At 50.5% G+C, this 15,236-nt stretch overlaps 1 protein-coding gene across 5 annotated transcripts in view; it reads left to right on the top strand.

Annotated features, from left to right (window-relative positions):
• rubcnl (rubicon like autophagy enhancer) overlaps positions 1-15,236 on the top strand; it is a 143,442-nt gene that overhangs the window by 9,956 nt on the left and 118,250 nt on the right. For all 5 annotated transcript variants that reach the window (XM_038802655.1, XM_038802659.1, XM_038802656.1 and 2 more), the window contains one exon: positions 13,762-13,845. In XM_038802655.1, the coding sequence (XP_038658583.1) occupies positions 13,819-13,845 (27 nt within the window). In that variant the 5' untranslated portion in view covers positions 13,762-13,818. The remainder of the gene's footprint in view (positions 1-13,761; positions 13,846-15,236) is intronic.

Below are 15,236 nucleotides of genomic sequence, written 5' to 3' on the forward strand. Positions count from 1 at the left end.
TCCACAGGGAAGGCTGGGGGGGGCAGTTGAGGAAGGCGAGAGGGGTGATATATGAGTATGGGGAGAAGGACAGGAGGATGCTAGCACACCAGCTAAGGAAAAGGGAGGCGGCCAGAGAGATAGGAAGAGCGAAGGACAGAGGGGGGAACACGGTTGTGGACCCAGAGGGCGTGAATGGGGTGTTCAAGGAGTTTTACAGCTGGCTGTATGAATCGGAGCCCCCAGCTGGGGTGGAGGGGATGAGACAGTTTTTACAAGGGTTGGAGTTTCCGAAGGTGGATTGTAGGAGTAGTGGAGGGATTGGAGGCCATGCAGTCGGGCAAGGCCCTGGGACCGGACGGCTACCCTGTGGAATTCTACAAGAAGTTCTCTGGGATGCTGGGCACACTGCTGGTGAGGGCATTTAATGAGGCTAAGGAGTGAGGTCCTTCCCCCAACAATGTCACAGGTGTCGATATCATTGATCCTGAAGTGGGAGAAGGATCCAGAGCAATGTGGGTCATACAGACCAATCTCCCTACTGAATGTTGATGCCAAATTGCTGGCCAAAATTCAAGGATAGAGGACTGTGTTCTGGAGGTGATAGGGGAAGACCAGACGGGGTTTGTGAAAAGCAGGCAGCTAACGGGCAACGTTAAAAGACTCCTAAATGTGATCATGATGCCCTCCGAGGGGAGGGAGGTGGAGGTAGTGGTCACTATGGACGCGGATAAGGCCTTCGACCGGGTGGAGTGGAATTATCTGTGGGAAGTCCTGGGACGGTTTGGGTTTGGGCAGGGCTTTATTGACTGGGTGCGGTTGCTGTACCAGGCACCGGTGTAGAGTGTGCAGACGAACTGGGTGAGTTCGGAGCTACTTTAAATTGCACCGAGGGACAAGGCAAGGATGTCCTCTCTTCCCACTGTTGTTTGCCTTGGCCACAGAGCCATTGGCGATGGTGCTGAGAGCATCAAAGCACTGGAGGGGGAGGGGGGGGGGGGGGGGGGGGGGGGAACACAGGGTCTTGTTATATGCAGACGACCTGCTCCTGTATATTTCTGACCTGTTATGAGGATGGGGGAGATTATGCGGATCTTCGGGGAATTTGGCCGGTTCTCGGGGTACAAATTGAATATGGGTAAGAGTGAGGTTTTTGTGATCCAGGCGAGGGGGAAGGAGAGGAGGCTGGAGGAGCTGCCGTTTAAAGTGGTGGGAGGGAGCTTCCGTTATTTGGGAATTCAGGGGGCACAGGGATGGGAGCAGTTACATAAATTAAATCTGGTCCGGTTAGTTGAACAAATGACGGACGACTTTCGGAGGTGGGACATGCTCCTGTTGTCACTGGCAGGGAGGGTACAAACCGTAAAAATGACGGTCCTCCCGAGGTTTCTGTTTGCTTTCCAGTGCCTCCCTATTTTCATCCCAAAGGCCTTTTTTATGCGGGTGAATAAGGTGATCTCTGAGTTTGTGTTGGCGGGTAAAACCCCGCCAGTAAATAAAGTGTTGCTGGAGCGGAGCCGAGTGGGGGGAGGGCTAGCACTGCCAAACTTTAGGAACTACTACTGGGCGGCAAATATAGCCATGATGAGGAAGTGGGTAGTGGGGGAGGGGTCGGTGTGGGAGCGAGTAGAGGCAGCATCATGTAAGGGCACAGGTTTGGGGGCATTGGCAATGGTCCCTCTGCCGTTCTCACCGGCCCAGTACTCCACACACTCAGTGGTAGTGGCGGCCCTGAAGGTCTGGGGCAGTGTTGGAGCATATGGGAGTGGAGGGAGTGTCGGTGTTGGCTCCAATTTGTGGCAATCACCGGTTTGTCCCGGGGAGGTTGGATGGGGGGGGTTCCGGAGGTGACAGAGAGCAGCGATTGAGAGGCTGGGGGATCTGTTTATTGATGGGAGCTTCCCTATTTGGAGGATCTGGAAGAGGAGTTTGAATTGCCGGGAGGGAAAGGGTTTTGTTGTCTGCAGGTGAGGGATTTTGTGCGAAGGCAGGTTTCGACCTTTCCGCTTCTACCGCCACAGGGGATACAGGACAAGGTAGTCTCTGAAACGGGGGTGGGAGAGGAGAAGGTATCAGAAATCTCGAAAGAACTTATGGAGTGGGAGGAAATCAAGATAGGTGAGATAAAACATAAACGGGAAGATTGAGTTGCGAAAGGAATTAGAGACGGGTCTGTGGGAGGATGCTCTGAGCAGAGTCAACGCGACCTCATCATGTGCCAGGCTCAGCCTGATAGAATTCAAGCTGGTTCACTGGGTACACATGACGGTGGCCCGGATGAGCAGATTTTTGGGATGGAGGACAGGTGTGTGAGGTGTGCAGGAGGGCCAGCAAACCATGTCCACATATTTTGGGCATGCCCGAATCTTAGGGAATTCTGGCAGGAATTCGCGGATGTCATGTCCATGGCACTAAAAATGAAGATGGCGCCGAGTTCAGAGGTGGTGATTTTTGGAGTGTCGGAAGACCCGGGAGACCAGGAGGCGAGAGAGGCTGATGTTTTGGCCTCTGCCTCCTTGGTAGCCCGGAGATGGATATTACTAGCCTGGAGAGACTCAAAGTCCCCAAAATCAGAGGTATGGATTAGCGACATGGCTGGGTTTCTCAGGCTTGAGAAAATTAAGTTTGCCCTGAGAGGGTCAATGTTAGGGTTCGTCGGAGAAAATTAAACTGTCAGCAGGTTCAATAAGCGGGCGGAGAGGGGGGTGAGTTAGGGGGTAAGGGGGGCTAGCGGGGGAGTTAGGCAGGAACAGTGGGAGATGGAGGGATGTGTTATGCACTGAACTTTTGTTTGTTTTCTTTTATTGTTATAAAACCACAAATGCCTTAATAAAGTGTTTGTTAAAAAAGAAATGTTGGACCCTAACTCTAGCTCGGTGGGCGGCATGTGGCGCAGTGAATAGCACTGGGACTGCGGCTCTGAGGACCCGGGTTCAAATCCCGGCCCTGGGTCACTGTCCATGTGGAGTTTGCACATTCTCCACATGTTTACGTGGGTTTCACCCCCACAACCCAAAGATGTGCAGGTTAGGTGGATCGGCCACACTAAGTTGCCCCTTAGTTGGAAAAATAAATAAATAATAATAATAATAATTGGGTACTCTAAATTAAAAAAAAACTCTAGCTCAGTGCAATAACTTTGAGTCGGAAAGATTGTGGCCAGGATCTTCTGCCCCAACAGAGGTGAGGAAGGAGACGGGTGGGCCAGAGAATTTGGCAGGTTGGCATTGGGGTCAATGCCCGGTGAGAAGGCCCCATTGTTGACCTTCCCATCTATCTCTTCTTCAGCCCCTTAAGTGACCAATTAATGACCACTTAATGACTGTTCCAGCAGCAACCTCAACCGTGGTGCTGCTGAATGCGAGAGCCGCCAGCCTCTGATTGGCCGTTGGCTCTTGGCAGGTGGCAGGCGGGAAGTCACCTTCTGGGGTCCTCAGTCTGGTGGAAGGTCCACAGTTGTCCACTTAACTGTCTGAGGGGCAGAAGATATGGTGGGCCTTCCTCCTCAGAGTCAATGTGGGTGTCTCGCCACTTTTTCAGGCAGTGACTAAGGTGCCTGCTGAGAATGGAAGATTCTACCCTGCAGGTTCAACTCCCACTCGAGAGTTGAGGACAAAATCTAGGCTTTCATTCCAGTGTAGTATGGAGGAGGTATCCAAATTGTCGAAGGGGCATTCTTTCGGATGAGACACTAAACTGAGTTACTCTCTCAGGTTGCAGTAAACGATCCCGTGGCACCACTCAGAAGATCAGGGAAATTCTTCCTGGTGCCCTACTCACGAGTACCAGACGCATTACCACAGCTACCACATAACTCATGACCTAACCAAACCATGGTGTCAGTTACTGTGCTGATACTCAATGCCGCACGTGATATAGTCCTGAGATTCCAAGATGTCTTCTTCAGAGTCTTGCTGCTGAGGAGGATCGAGAGATAAGGGACAAGTATTGGATTGGATTGGGTTTGTTTATTGTCAGGTGTATCAAGGTGCAGTGAAAAGTATTGTTCAGTGTAAAGTGCAGACAGATCATTCCATACATGAAAAGAAAATGCATAGGGAAAATATAAAATCCATAATATATATACATAGATACAGGCATCAGGTGAAGCATACAGGAGTGTAAGACTACTCAGTAGTGAAAATGTGTGAAGAGATCAGATCAGTCCATACGAGGATCGTTTAGGAGTCTGGTAACAGCAGGGAAGAAGCTGTTTTTGAATCTGTTAGTGCGTGTCCTCAGACCTCTGTATCTCCTGCCGCATGGAAGAAGTTGGAATAGTGAATAAGCTGGGTGGGAGGGGTCTTTGATTATGAAGTTTTACAAAGGTTCTGAGGGACTGGGCACTAATAGATGACCAGCATTATAAAGCCACTTCACATAGTAAAACTATGTGACTCTGCACGTTTCAGAGGTTTGTGAAATAGTGCAAATATCAGAGACCCTGGGCGAGATACTCTGGTATCCGGCGGGTGGGGGCTGTACCATCGCCAAAGAGTGGCGTGAACCAGCCCACTGTCAGGCCGCCCGGAAGGTGCGGAATCCTCCGCACCTTTGAGGACTAGGACGGCGCTGGAGTGGTTGGCGGCGCACAAACCGGCGGCGAAGGGCTTCCGCCGGCCAGCACGAGTTGGCGCATGCGCAGGAGCGCGAGTGTGTTCCCAGAACCGCTGGCCAGATTCCTGCGCATGCGCAGGGGGTTTCTTCTCTGCGCCGGCCATGGCGGAGCTTGACAGCGGCTGGCGCGGACAGAAAGAGTGCCCCCACGGCACAGGCCCACTCGCAGATCGATGGGCCCCAATCGTGGGCCAGGCAACCATGCCCCCCCCCCCCCCCCCCCCCCCCCCGAGGCGACTCCGCAGGCCGTCTGCAGAGCCAGGTTCCACCGGTAAGAACCTTGTGTAATTTACATCGGTAGGACCAGCCGAAAACGGCCAGCCGCTCGGCCCATCGCGGAGCAGAAAATCGCCGGGGGGGGGGGGGGCACTGCCAATGGCCCAAGAGTGGCATGGCGTGATTCCCTCCCGCCAAAAAACCGATGCCGGAGAATGTGGCAGCCGGCGTCAGGGCAGCAGGGCGGGTTTCATGCCCCCCCCCCACCCTGCCAATTCTCTGGACAGGCGGGGGGGGTCGGAGAATCCCGCTCCCTGTTGGAGACGCCAATGGCATCAAATTCTCCACTTGCTGCTCCAGCTCAAAGAGATTCCTCTCCTGGTTTTACCCCTTTCCCTTGTATTGCGCATTGTCTTGTCCTGCAGGGAGAGATTTTGTGAGTGTCTCCTGCAAAGGAGAGATGTGTGCAGCATCTGTTCATTTGTAGATAGATGCTGAGGGAGGAGAGCCACAATGAAATTCAGGAGACGGATATTTTGAACAAGCAGCTTGGGCTCAATTTGAACTGAATGAGGTAAAATCTGGTCTAGCGAATGAAGAGTGATGAAATGAAGAAGGAGCTATCAGAGAAAGTGGTAGTTCTGCAGATGTTACACAGTACAAGTGCCCTTCATTATTGTATGTGACTTCTGCAGTTAGTTCTCTGGACATGCCACCGGTTTAAAAGACGGCATGGGACTTCTGGTGGCGGCCATGGAGTGAGCGGTCGCATATTTGATGGCTTCCACTCAAGGTGGATTTTTTTCAGTCTTTTCCTTTCCTAATGTATTTGAGAGCAAGGGGTGCAGGAGTGCCTGAGGATGGTTTTACTCCTCCCCCCCCCCCCCCCCCCCCCCCGTGTGGCTGGTGGATGGATCCACGGACTAGGAGCAGGGCAAGAAGGAAAGAGCTGCTGGAGCAGGAGAGTCTTCATGATGCTCTGCAGGGTAAGATGGTGGGCAAGGGGACTACTCTGCCTGCCCAATGGTCAAAGGAGCAGTTAATAGAGTTCCTCAATGAAAAGTTTTGCCAGCAGAGGAAAGAGGCCCTGGAAGGCCTAGCCAAGGTGGTGGGACCAATTAAGTCAGAATCGAGCGAGTGGAGCAGAGACTGGAGTCCCAAGGCCGGGCGATCCAGAAAGTGGAGCAGGCGGTGGGGAAGCACAAAAAGCAGTTGGCCTAATGAGGATTCCTGACTTGGAATCGCACTGGTTCATTCTAGTTTTTTAAAAATACGGTTATAGAACCGAGTATGGACAGGTCGAATCCCAAGTAGCTGATGGTGTCAGCAGGTAGGAAGGAGCTGAAAGGGTTTATGGAGAACATTGCGGGGGGGGTGGGGGGGGGGGGGGGGGTACACCTGTGGATGTTTGGGAGGCTGAGGGTGAAGGAATTTTCGGGTGTACTCCTGGATTGATTTCTTTGTTCCAGGTAAGACATTGTTGGCTGACCTGAGGTATTCGATAATTGTGGTTGCTGACCACAGGCTGCACTCGGTGGGGGGGGGGGCAGCGCCCTCAGTGGAGACTGGACGTGGGGTTGTTGGTGGATGAGGTGCTGTGTGAGCGGGTGAGGGCAGCCGTTTGAGGCTACGTGGAGCTAAAGGGGGAGGTCACAGCCGCCATGCTGTGGGAGGTGCTCAAGGTGTTTTATAGAAGGTTATACGAGTCTGAACCCCCAGCTGTGGTTGGGGGGGGAGATGCAGTGGTTTTTGGACGGGCCCAAGTTCCCCACAATAGAGGAGGAGCCTGGTTCATGGACCGGGGGCCCGAATTGCGTTGAGGAAGGTGATGGACAGGACAGGGGTGATGCAGGCAGGAAAGGCCTCGGAGCTGGATGGGTTCCCAGTGGAGTTTTACAAAATGTTTCAGGCAGACCTGGGGCCACTGCTGATGAGGGCATATAATGAAGCGAGGGAGGGGGCGAAACTGTTGCAGGCTTCCATCTCTCTGATTTTAAAGAAGGATAAGGATCTGGAGCAGAGTGGGTGGTACCAACCGATATTGTTACTGGCTGTAGACGCCAAGCTGTTGACAAAGGTGTGGCATCGTGAGTCAAGGATTATGTCCCATAGCCAATAGGTGAAGAACAAATGGGTTCTGTGAAGGGGAGACAATTGTCGGTGATGACGAGGAAGCTGCTTAATGTAATCGTGATGCTTTCAGAGAGGCAGGATATGGAGGTAATGGTAGTGATGGACACGGAGACGGTGTATGATCGGGTGGAGTGGGAGTACATGCTGGAGGTGTTGGAGCAGTTCGGGTTCGGGCAGGAGTTGTGAACTTGGTCCGGTTGCTATATAAGGCGCCGATCACGAGTGTGCGGACGAACCGAGTGAGTTCGGAGTATTTTGGGCAGCATCGGAGTTGAGGCAAGGGTGGCCACTTTCCCCGTTGCTTTTTTGCCTTGGCGCTGGCAATGGCATTTAGGGCTTCGAGGGACTGGAGAGGGATTGAATGGGGGGCGTCGAGCACAGAGTACCATTGTTTGTGGACGACCTGTTGCTGTATATTTTAGACCAGTTGAGTAGTATCAGAGGCATCTTGGGGATTTTAGAGGAATTTGGCTGGTTTTCAGGGTACAAGTTGAAAATGGGGAAGAGTGAAGAGTTCCCGATTGAGACTAGAGCACAGGAGAAGAGGTTTGGGGAATTGCTGGTTAGGGTGGTGGGGGCGAGCTTTAGATATTTGGGTGTCCAGGTGACTCGGGGCTGGGCACAGCTGCACAAGGTGAACTTGGCTCGGCTGGGGGAGCAGATGAAAGTAGATTTCAAGAGATGGGATCTGTTGTCGTTGGCAGGGCGGGTGCAGACGGTAAAAATGGCGGTGCTGCCAAGGTCCCTGTTTGTGTTTCAGAACCTTGCAATCTTTATCCCCAAGTCAATTTTTAAGAAGGTTAATGCACTAATCTCAGGGATTGTGTGGGTGGGGAAGAGCCTGTGGGTTAGGAAAGTTTTCTGAAGCAAAGTGGGAGCAGTGGGGGTGGGGGGGAGGGGGGGGCGCTGGCGCTGCCAAACATGATCTCTATGGTTAGGAAATTGGTCATGGGTGAGGAGTTGGCATGGGGTCAGATGGAGGCAGCATCGTGTAGGGGAACATCTTTAAGGGCTTTGTTGTTGGCGTCTCTGCCATTCTTGCCAGCCAGGTACACAGTGAGCCCAGTGGTGGTGTTGGCTCTTAGGGTGCGGGGGCATTGGAGGCAGCATCTGGGACTGGAGGGTGCCTTGCTGTAGGCACTGATCTGCAACAACCATAAGTTTTCACTGGGAGGTGGGGGGTAGGGGGGAGTTGGATGTGAGGTTTCAGGAGTGGCTGCATGCAGGGTTGAGCAATTTGGCAATCTGTTCATAGGGGGAAAATTTGCGAAGTTGGAGGAACCTGGAGGTACGAGCTGTGCAGAGAGAATGATTTTAGGTACCTGCAGGTCCGGTAATTTGTAAGGAGCGAGGTGCCGTCCTTTCCTGGGCTGCCGCCCGCCCCTGGGGTTGCAAGACAAGGTGCTGTCGAGGGATGAGATAGGGAAGGGGAAGGTGTCCGATGTCTCTAAGGAGATGATGGATTAGGAGAGGGCCAGATGGGGATGTAAAGTGCAAGTGGAAGGAAGAGCTGGGAGGGCAGGTGGGGCCAAGACTTGGGCAGAGGCCCTGCAGAGGGTGAATGCGTCCTCGTCGTGTGTGAGGTTAAGCCTCATCCAGTTTAAAGTAATACATAGGGTGCATAATATGGCGGCGAGGATGAGTCGGTTCTTGAGGGGTTAGGGGATAGGTCTTGTCGGTGTGCAGGAGGGTAGTGGGGGGGGGGGTAGCAAATCACATTCTGGGCACGTCCACGATTGAAGTCTCTGGCAGGGGTTTGCAGACGAAGGCCGGAATTCTCCGATGCTGCAGCCAAGTTCTGACGCCGGCATTAAAAGCGGCGCGAGTGACTCTGGCAAAGGCCAGGCATTCACCCTTTCATAGGGGGCTAGTGCGGCACCGGAGTGGTGTCCGCTGCTCCGGCACTCGAAGGCCGGCGTGCCATGGCTGGTGCGGGTCTGCGCATGCGCGTGAGTTGCTATCTCCGCGCCAGTCCCCGGGCAATATGGCGGAGACCTACTGGGGCACAGCACAGAGGAACATAGGCCCCCCATGGATTTAGCCCACCCACCAATCAGTAGGCCCCGATCATGGGCCTGACCACCATGGAAGCCCCCCCGGAGTCAGATCCCTCTGCCCCCCCACCAGGACGGCCCCCACAGTCAGAACTCCGAGGTCCCACCGGGTTGGACCATATGTACTCCACGCCGGCGGGACTCGGCCGAACTCGGCGGGCACTCGACCCTTCGAAGCGTGGAAAATCTCCGGGGGGGGGGGGGCGCTTTCAACGGCCCCCGACCGGCGGGGTGGCGACCCTGCAGGCGCGATCAGCGCCGATTCTCTGCCGGCGATTCTCTGACACGGCGCGAGTTCGGAGAATCCCGGCCATAATGTTTGGGGATAGAGGTAGTCCTGAGTCCAGAGGTACCGATATTCGGAGTATGGGATGTCCCGGGAGTCCAGGGGGTGAGAGGGTGATCTTGTGTGCACATAATACTCTAGCTGTGGTCTTACCAACTGATGCTCGATCAATGACTCCAGAAGCGAGATTGGATGACAATTGAAGGCTTTATTGGACTAGATGTTTCCCCCAGCAGCGCAGGTACAGAATGCAGCAGCTGAGGAGACACAGGCTCTTATACTCCGCCTTACTGGGCAGAACCAGCAGGTAGGCTTCACCAATGATATTGCTGTCTCAGGTACCTCCCACATGGTCTTACAGCATCAACCTGGGTACCGTAATACCCCTAATGCCGACTATCACACCAACTTTTTAATACACTTTCAGCATAACCTCCCTGCTCTTAAACTCTATGCCTCAGCTAATAAAGACAAGTATACCATATGCCTTCTTAACCACTGTATCCACCTGCTCTGCTACCTTAAGGGATCGGTGTACATTCACACCAAAGTTCTTCTGATCCTTGGTGTTTCCAAGAGTCCTGCTGTTTATCACGTATTCCCTTGCCTTGTTTGTTCTGCCCAAATGCAACACCTCACACTTATCCAGATTGAATTCCATTTGCCACTGATCAGCCCATCTAACCAGCCTGTCTATATCCTTCTGTAACCGAAGGCTGTCCTCCTCACTATTTGCCACCTCACCAATTTTCTTATCATCTGCAAACTTACTGATCAACCCACCTACATGCATATCTAAAGCATTTATATAAAGCACAAACAGCAAGGCCCCCGACACTGATCCCTGCGTGACCCCACTGGACATAGGCTTCCAGTCAGAAAAACACCCTCGACTATCACCCTCTGCTTCCTGTCACTCAGCCAATTTTAGATCTAATCTGTCAAATTTTGTTGGATCACATGGGCTCTTATCTTCGCCAACAGTTTCCCACGTGGAACCTTATCAAAAACCTTGCTGAAGTCCAAGTAGACTACGTCAAATATATTTCCCTCATCTGATCACCTCTTCAAAGAAACTCAATCAGATTGGTCAGACATGTCCTCCCCTTAATGTTCTAGATTAATCCCTGCCTCTCCAAATGCAGATTAATTCTGTCTCTCAGAATTGCTTCCAATAGTTTCCCCACAATGAGGTTAGACTGACTGGCCTGTAGTTTCCTGGTTTATCCCTTCCTCCCTGATTGAATAATGGTACTACATTGGCTATCCTTCAGTCCTCCGGCACCTTTCCTGTGGCCAGAGAGGAATTGAAAATTATTGCCAGCACTCCTGCTATTTCCTCCCTTGCCTCACTCAGCATCCTGGGATACATTTCATCTGGTCCTGGAGATTTGTCTACCTTCAAGCCTGCCAGACCACTCAGAACCTCCTCTCTGTCTCTGTTAATCTCTTTAATTTTATTATAGTCCTTCTGCCTGATTTCTATACCCACACCGTCCCTCTCACTGGCACAAAGTATTCATTTAGAACCCTTTGACAATCACCTGAAAATAATTTTTAGCCCTGATTGGTCCTAACGGGATCAATGATTCATGCCGAAACATGTTCAACCCTTAGTACCAGGGTTCTGGAGCAGAACACCCTTTATTCCACACACCCATGCTTCAATTTAATGACATTAACCCCCTTATCTCTCCTAAACAACAATATTGTCCCTGTAACACAGTCAGATGTTTCAAGGAAATACACAAGAGAAAAATTATAATAAGCAAAATTTGACACACGCCATTTAAAAGGATAGTGAAGGTGACCAAAAGTTGCTCAAGGAGGTGGGCTTTCAGGAGAGTCTTAAAAAAGGGAAGAGAGAGGCATGGGAAAGGAATTACAGAGCTTACTGCCTTGGCAGCTGAAGGCACAGCCACCAATGATGGAGCAATTCAAATCAAGGATGATGAACAGTCCAGAATTTAAGGAATGCAGACGTCTTGGAGGGCTGCGGGTGATTATAAAGATAGAGAGGGGCAAGGCCACAGAAGGATCTAAAAACAAGGACAGGAATTTAAAATCGAGGCATTGCCAGACTGGGAACCGATCAGCGAGCACAGGAAAGGCGGACAGACTGTCCCAGATATCACTGGCCCACAACAATCTCATTGCATTTGGTGCTCTGATCCAGGCACAAGGCAGCCACTCCTGATGCCTGGGTTATTTGCAGTTGTGGCGGCTGATTGGCAAGTGTACCAGGATTCACCAAGGCTGGTGGCTTCTGCTCTGCCTGCCTAAGTGAATCCCAACAAGTTGCGAAACATCGAGGTTAGGAAGAACCCTTTAGCGGCACGGTGACGCAGTGGTTAGCACTGCTCCCTCACGGTGCCGAGGACCTGGGTTCAATCCTGGCCCCGGGTCACTGTCCGTGTGGAGTTTGCATATTATCCACGTGTTTGCGTGGGTCTGACCCCCACAACACAAAGATGTGCAGGCTAGGTGGATTAGCCACACTAAATTGCCCCTTAATTGGAAAAAAAAGAATGGGTAATTCTAAATTTAAAAAAAAAAGAAGAACCATTGCAGGCCTCACTATCATGAGAAAAGAAGCCTTAGTTCATCCTCAAACTGTTACCACTTGAAAGTTTCTTTCATTTCCTTTTTCACTCTAAATACCATACTTACATTTGGGTTGGTGGAAGGAAATAAAACAGGACTGAGGGGAAATGTTCCTCACTTACAATGCCGATTCCTCTCACCATTTTCTCTTGATTCTCTTTATGGAAAGAGGGGCTGCCTGTATCCTTCCGATTAATTTTGTGCGACCTTTAATGCCGACTCATGAGGAGAGATGGGGCCTTGGTTTAAAGTCTCACTTCCAACACTGCAGTTCTCCCTGCCTTTACTCTGCGGGTCAGGTTTTCATTTTAATATTATCAGCAGCCGGAGAGAAATCAGCATTCTCTCGATGTTTGTCCTGTGCCTCATTTATCACATATGTTGTGTACCAGTTCATCCCCAAACTAGAGCAAAGTCCAAAACATATGTACATGATTCGCCAGACTTTCCTCGCACCGCCCACATCTGTCCTCCACCTCCTCAAAAAACCTACTCATCCGGCGGTTATTAGGAGGGATCTCATCTCAATTTGGGCCCATAAGGAGAAGGCTGAGCGGGTGGAGTTAGACAGTTTGGTAGGCGAAATCTTACAGGGGGCAGCGAGTTCCCATAAGCACAACAAGTATCATTCAGTAGACCCTGCTGGCCTCTGCAAAGCGGTATAGAAATGGTACCGTCAGACCATAATTTGGGGTTGTGGATTAAGGTGATGTCCCACCAGGTCGATGAGCATGGCGAACGGCAGTGCATCCAATCTGCCTGGGTAAGCCAAGTTCTCTTTTGGTGCATAGGTTGGTCTGGCAACAACGCTCAGTAAGGTGACGGTCTGTCGCTCATCTTTTGTGATGGCGTTTGTGTGAAAAAAAATCGAAGTCTCTTGACGTACTGGGTCCAAAGACTCAAAAGGCTCGAGCGCCATCGCTTTGGCTGGTGCGAAGGCCTCTCCAGGCGTAACGGAGGATGGCTGGTGGTGGAAAGTCTTGTGGCTGTGGCAGCTCCATCCCATCCTCATCGCCAGTGTTGTGGACGGAGGCAAAAACACCACAAGAGGCTAGGCTGACAGGATACAACTCTCTTCACTCCCCGCAGGGTCACCTTCCACGACCTGCTCCCAGGTCAGGATTTACATCTTGTGGGGAGTTCCTCCAGTTTGGAAGAAGCTCCACTCCACTTGGGTAGCTTATACTCTGAGGTGGATGAAGGGAATCGGATGTAGTATAAGTTCTGTCCCCCAGGGGTTCGTAACAAATACCTTGACTCAAGTCACCGGATCGTCCCGGAACTGTACATGGTGTCAACTGGGGTGTGGGTTCGATATAATGTGCTGCCCCAGGTTTTGAAGATGTATGAGATCTTTCCCGTGCGCATATGCTTGTCTGTAATTAAATGACTTTCATTGAAGCCAAACTGCCCTCTTTTACTTACTTAGATTTCAGTAGCATTATCCTCAAGCCTTTAATATTACCCATGCCCATTGCCCTTGAGCCACCTTCTTGAACCCCAAAGTCCAGGACGTGAAGGGCAATAATTACCAATGGCGCCCACATCCCGAGAATGAATTAAAAAGTAAAGTTGTTCTATTAAAAGCTTGAGGAGAATGGACTGGAAACATTACTCACAGGAATTTGCCTGCCTGGGCATGGTGCACAAAGTGTCGGTCCAGCCTGTTTTCCAAACATTACCGCCCTTTCATCTTGTGCAATGAAAGATAAAATATTTCAGCTAAGAGACGGTGGTAGCAAAGCGTCTCAGGACCGATACCCACTGTGTTGTGGACTTGTTACAATTTTGAACACGCCTTATTTGAATTTAGTTGACATTACCCAATCTGTGTTGCTGAATCATGACAGCTGCTCTATCACTTCCTTCCAGGCATCGTTTCATAATGAGGCACCGTGATCTCTCCATATTTGGCAGCAGTAGATCAGAATGGTGAAGACATGCAGGATCCTATGGGTAAGAGTTGGAGTCAGCGGCGTGCAGAGGTCTGGTGATGCCCGGGGCAAATCTTGATTATATGCCCCCAAAGACTCAAGTATAAGGCCTAATATACTGAGAAATATTATGAGAAAGGAAAACATTTTGAATATATAAACACAGATGAAACATGAAATAAACGCTTTAAACATAGAACAGTACAGCACAGAACAGGCCCTTCGGCCCTCAATGTTGTGCTGAGCCATGATCACCCTACTCAAACCCACGTATCCACCCTATACCCGTAACCCAACAACCCCCCCCCCCTTAACCTTACTTTTATTAGGACACTACGGGCAATTTAGCATGGCCAATCCACCTAACCCGCACATCTTTGGACTGTGGGGGGAAACCGGAGCACCCGGAGGAAACCCACGCACACAGGGGGAGGACGTGCAGACTCCACACAGACAGTGACCCAGCCGGGAATCGAACCTGGGACCCTGGAGCTGTGAAGCATTTATGCTAACCACCATGCTACCCTGATTTATTCGATTTAATATTAATCAATCAAATTTATTAAGTTCTTTTCCCCAAATGATACCTCCTGTCACAAAACACCTGAACTACTTCATTTTTTACATCAGCTGTGAGAAATTCTTTTTCAATGCTTATTAAAGCCAGGTTGGTCAGTCGCTCCTGTGACATAGAAGACCTCAGATATGTTTTTATTAATTTCAGTTTTGAAAATGACCTTTCACAGCTTGCGACTGAAAATGCAATTGTAAGCAGTAATCTGTATGAAACACACAGCGTCGGAAAGACATCCCTCCCATACTGCAGTAAAGACTCCAGAGCATCTTTAGGATCAGGGGGAACTCTAGTCCCTCCAGCTCGAAGGAGCATCACAAAATCAATAATTTCGTCATATAACTGAATTGCAACCACATCATTGTCATAATAATTTGCAAAGTCTGAACATTCCTTTTTTAATTTCTCTCTTTCTTGTTCATCTCCACTGATAATTTTGTGCAATTTATATCATAGACTTGCAAATTAGTGGTATCTGTATTCAAATATTAGCATGTTAAGGAATAAATGTCTCCTATTCCGAGATTAAATGCCATAGCAGTCCTCTGATCATCCGGGCTTCACTCTTACTACATCCCACGTAAATATTTCATTAAATATCACCAAAAAACCTATAAAAAACGTAGTTGCACCCGTTCTAGAGCTATTCACTGACCTCTTTATCTTTGCCATCTCTAAGGTATAGGACGGCTGCCTGAGGTTAAATTGCGCTGTAAGTTAGTCAATTTCCCCTTAGCGCTGGAATTCTAGGGATATTGTTCTCTTCTTCAGTCATTTTGCTTTGCAACACGGTAGCATAGTGGTTAGCATCAATGCTTCACAGCTCCAGGGTCCCAGGT

Source organism: Scyliorhinus canicula, chromosome 7 (genome assembly GCF_902713615.1).
Source record: "Scyliorhinus canicula chromosome 7, sScyCan1.1, whole genome shotgun sequence".
Lineage (NCBI taxonomy): Eukaryota > Metazoa > Chordata > Chondrichthyes > Carcharhiniformes > Scyliorhinidae > Scyliorhinus > Scyliorhinus canicula.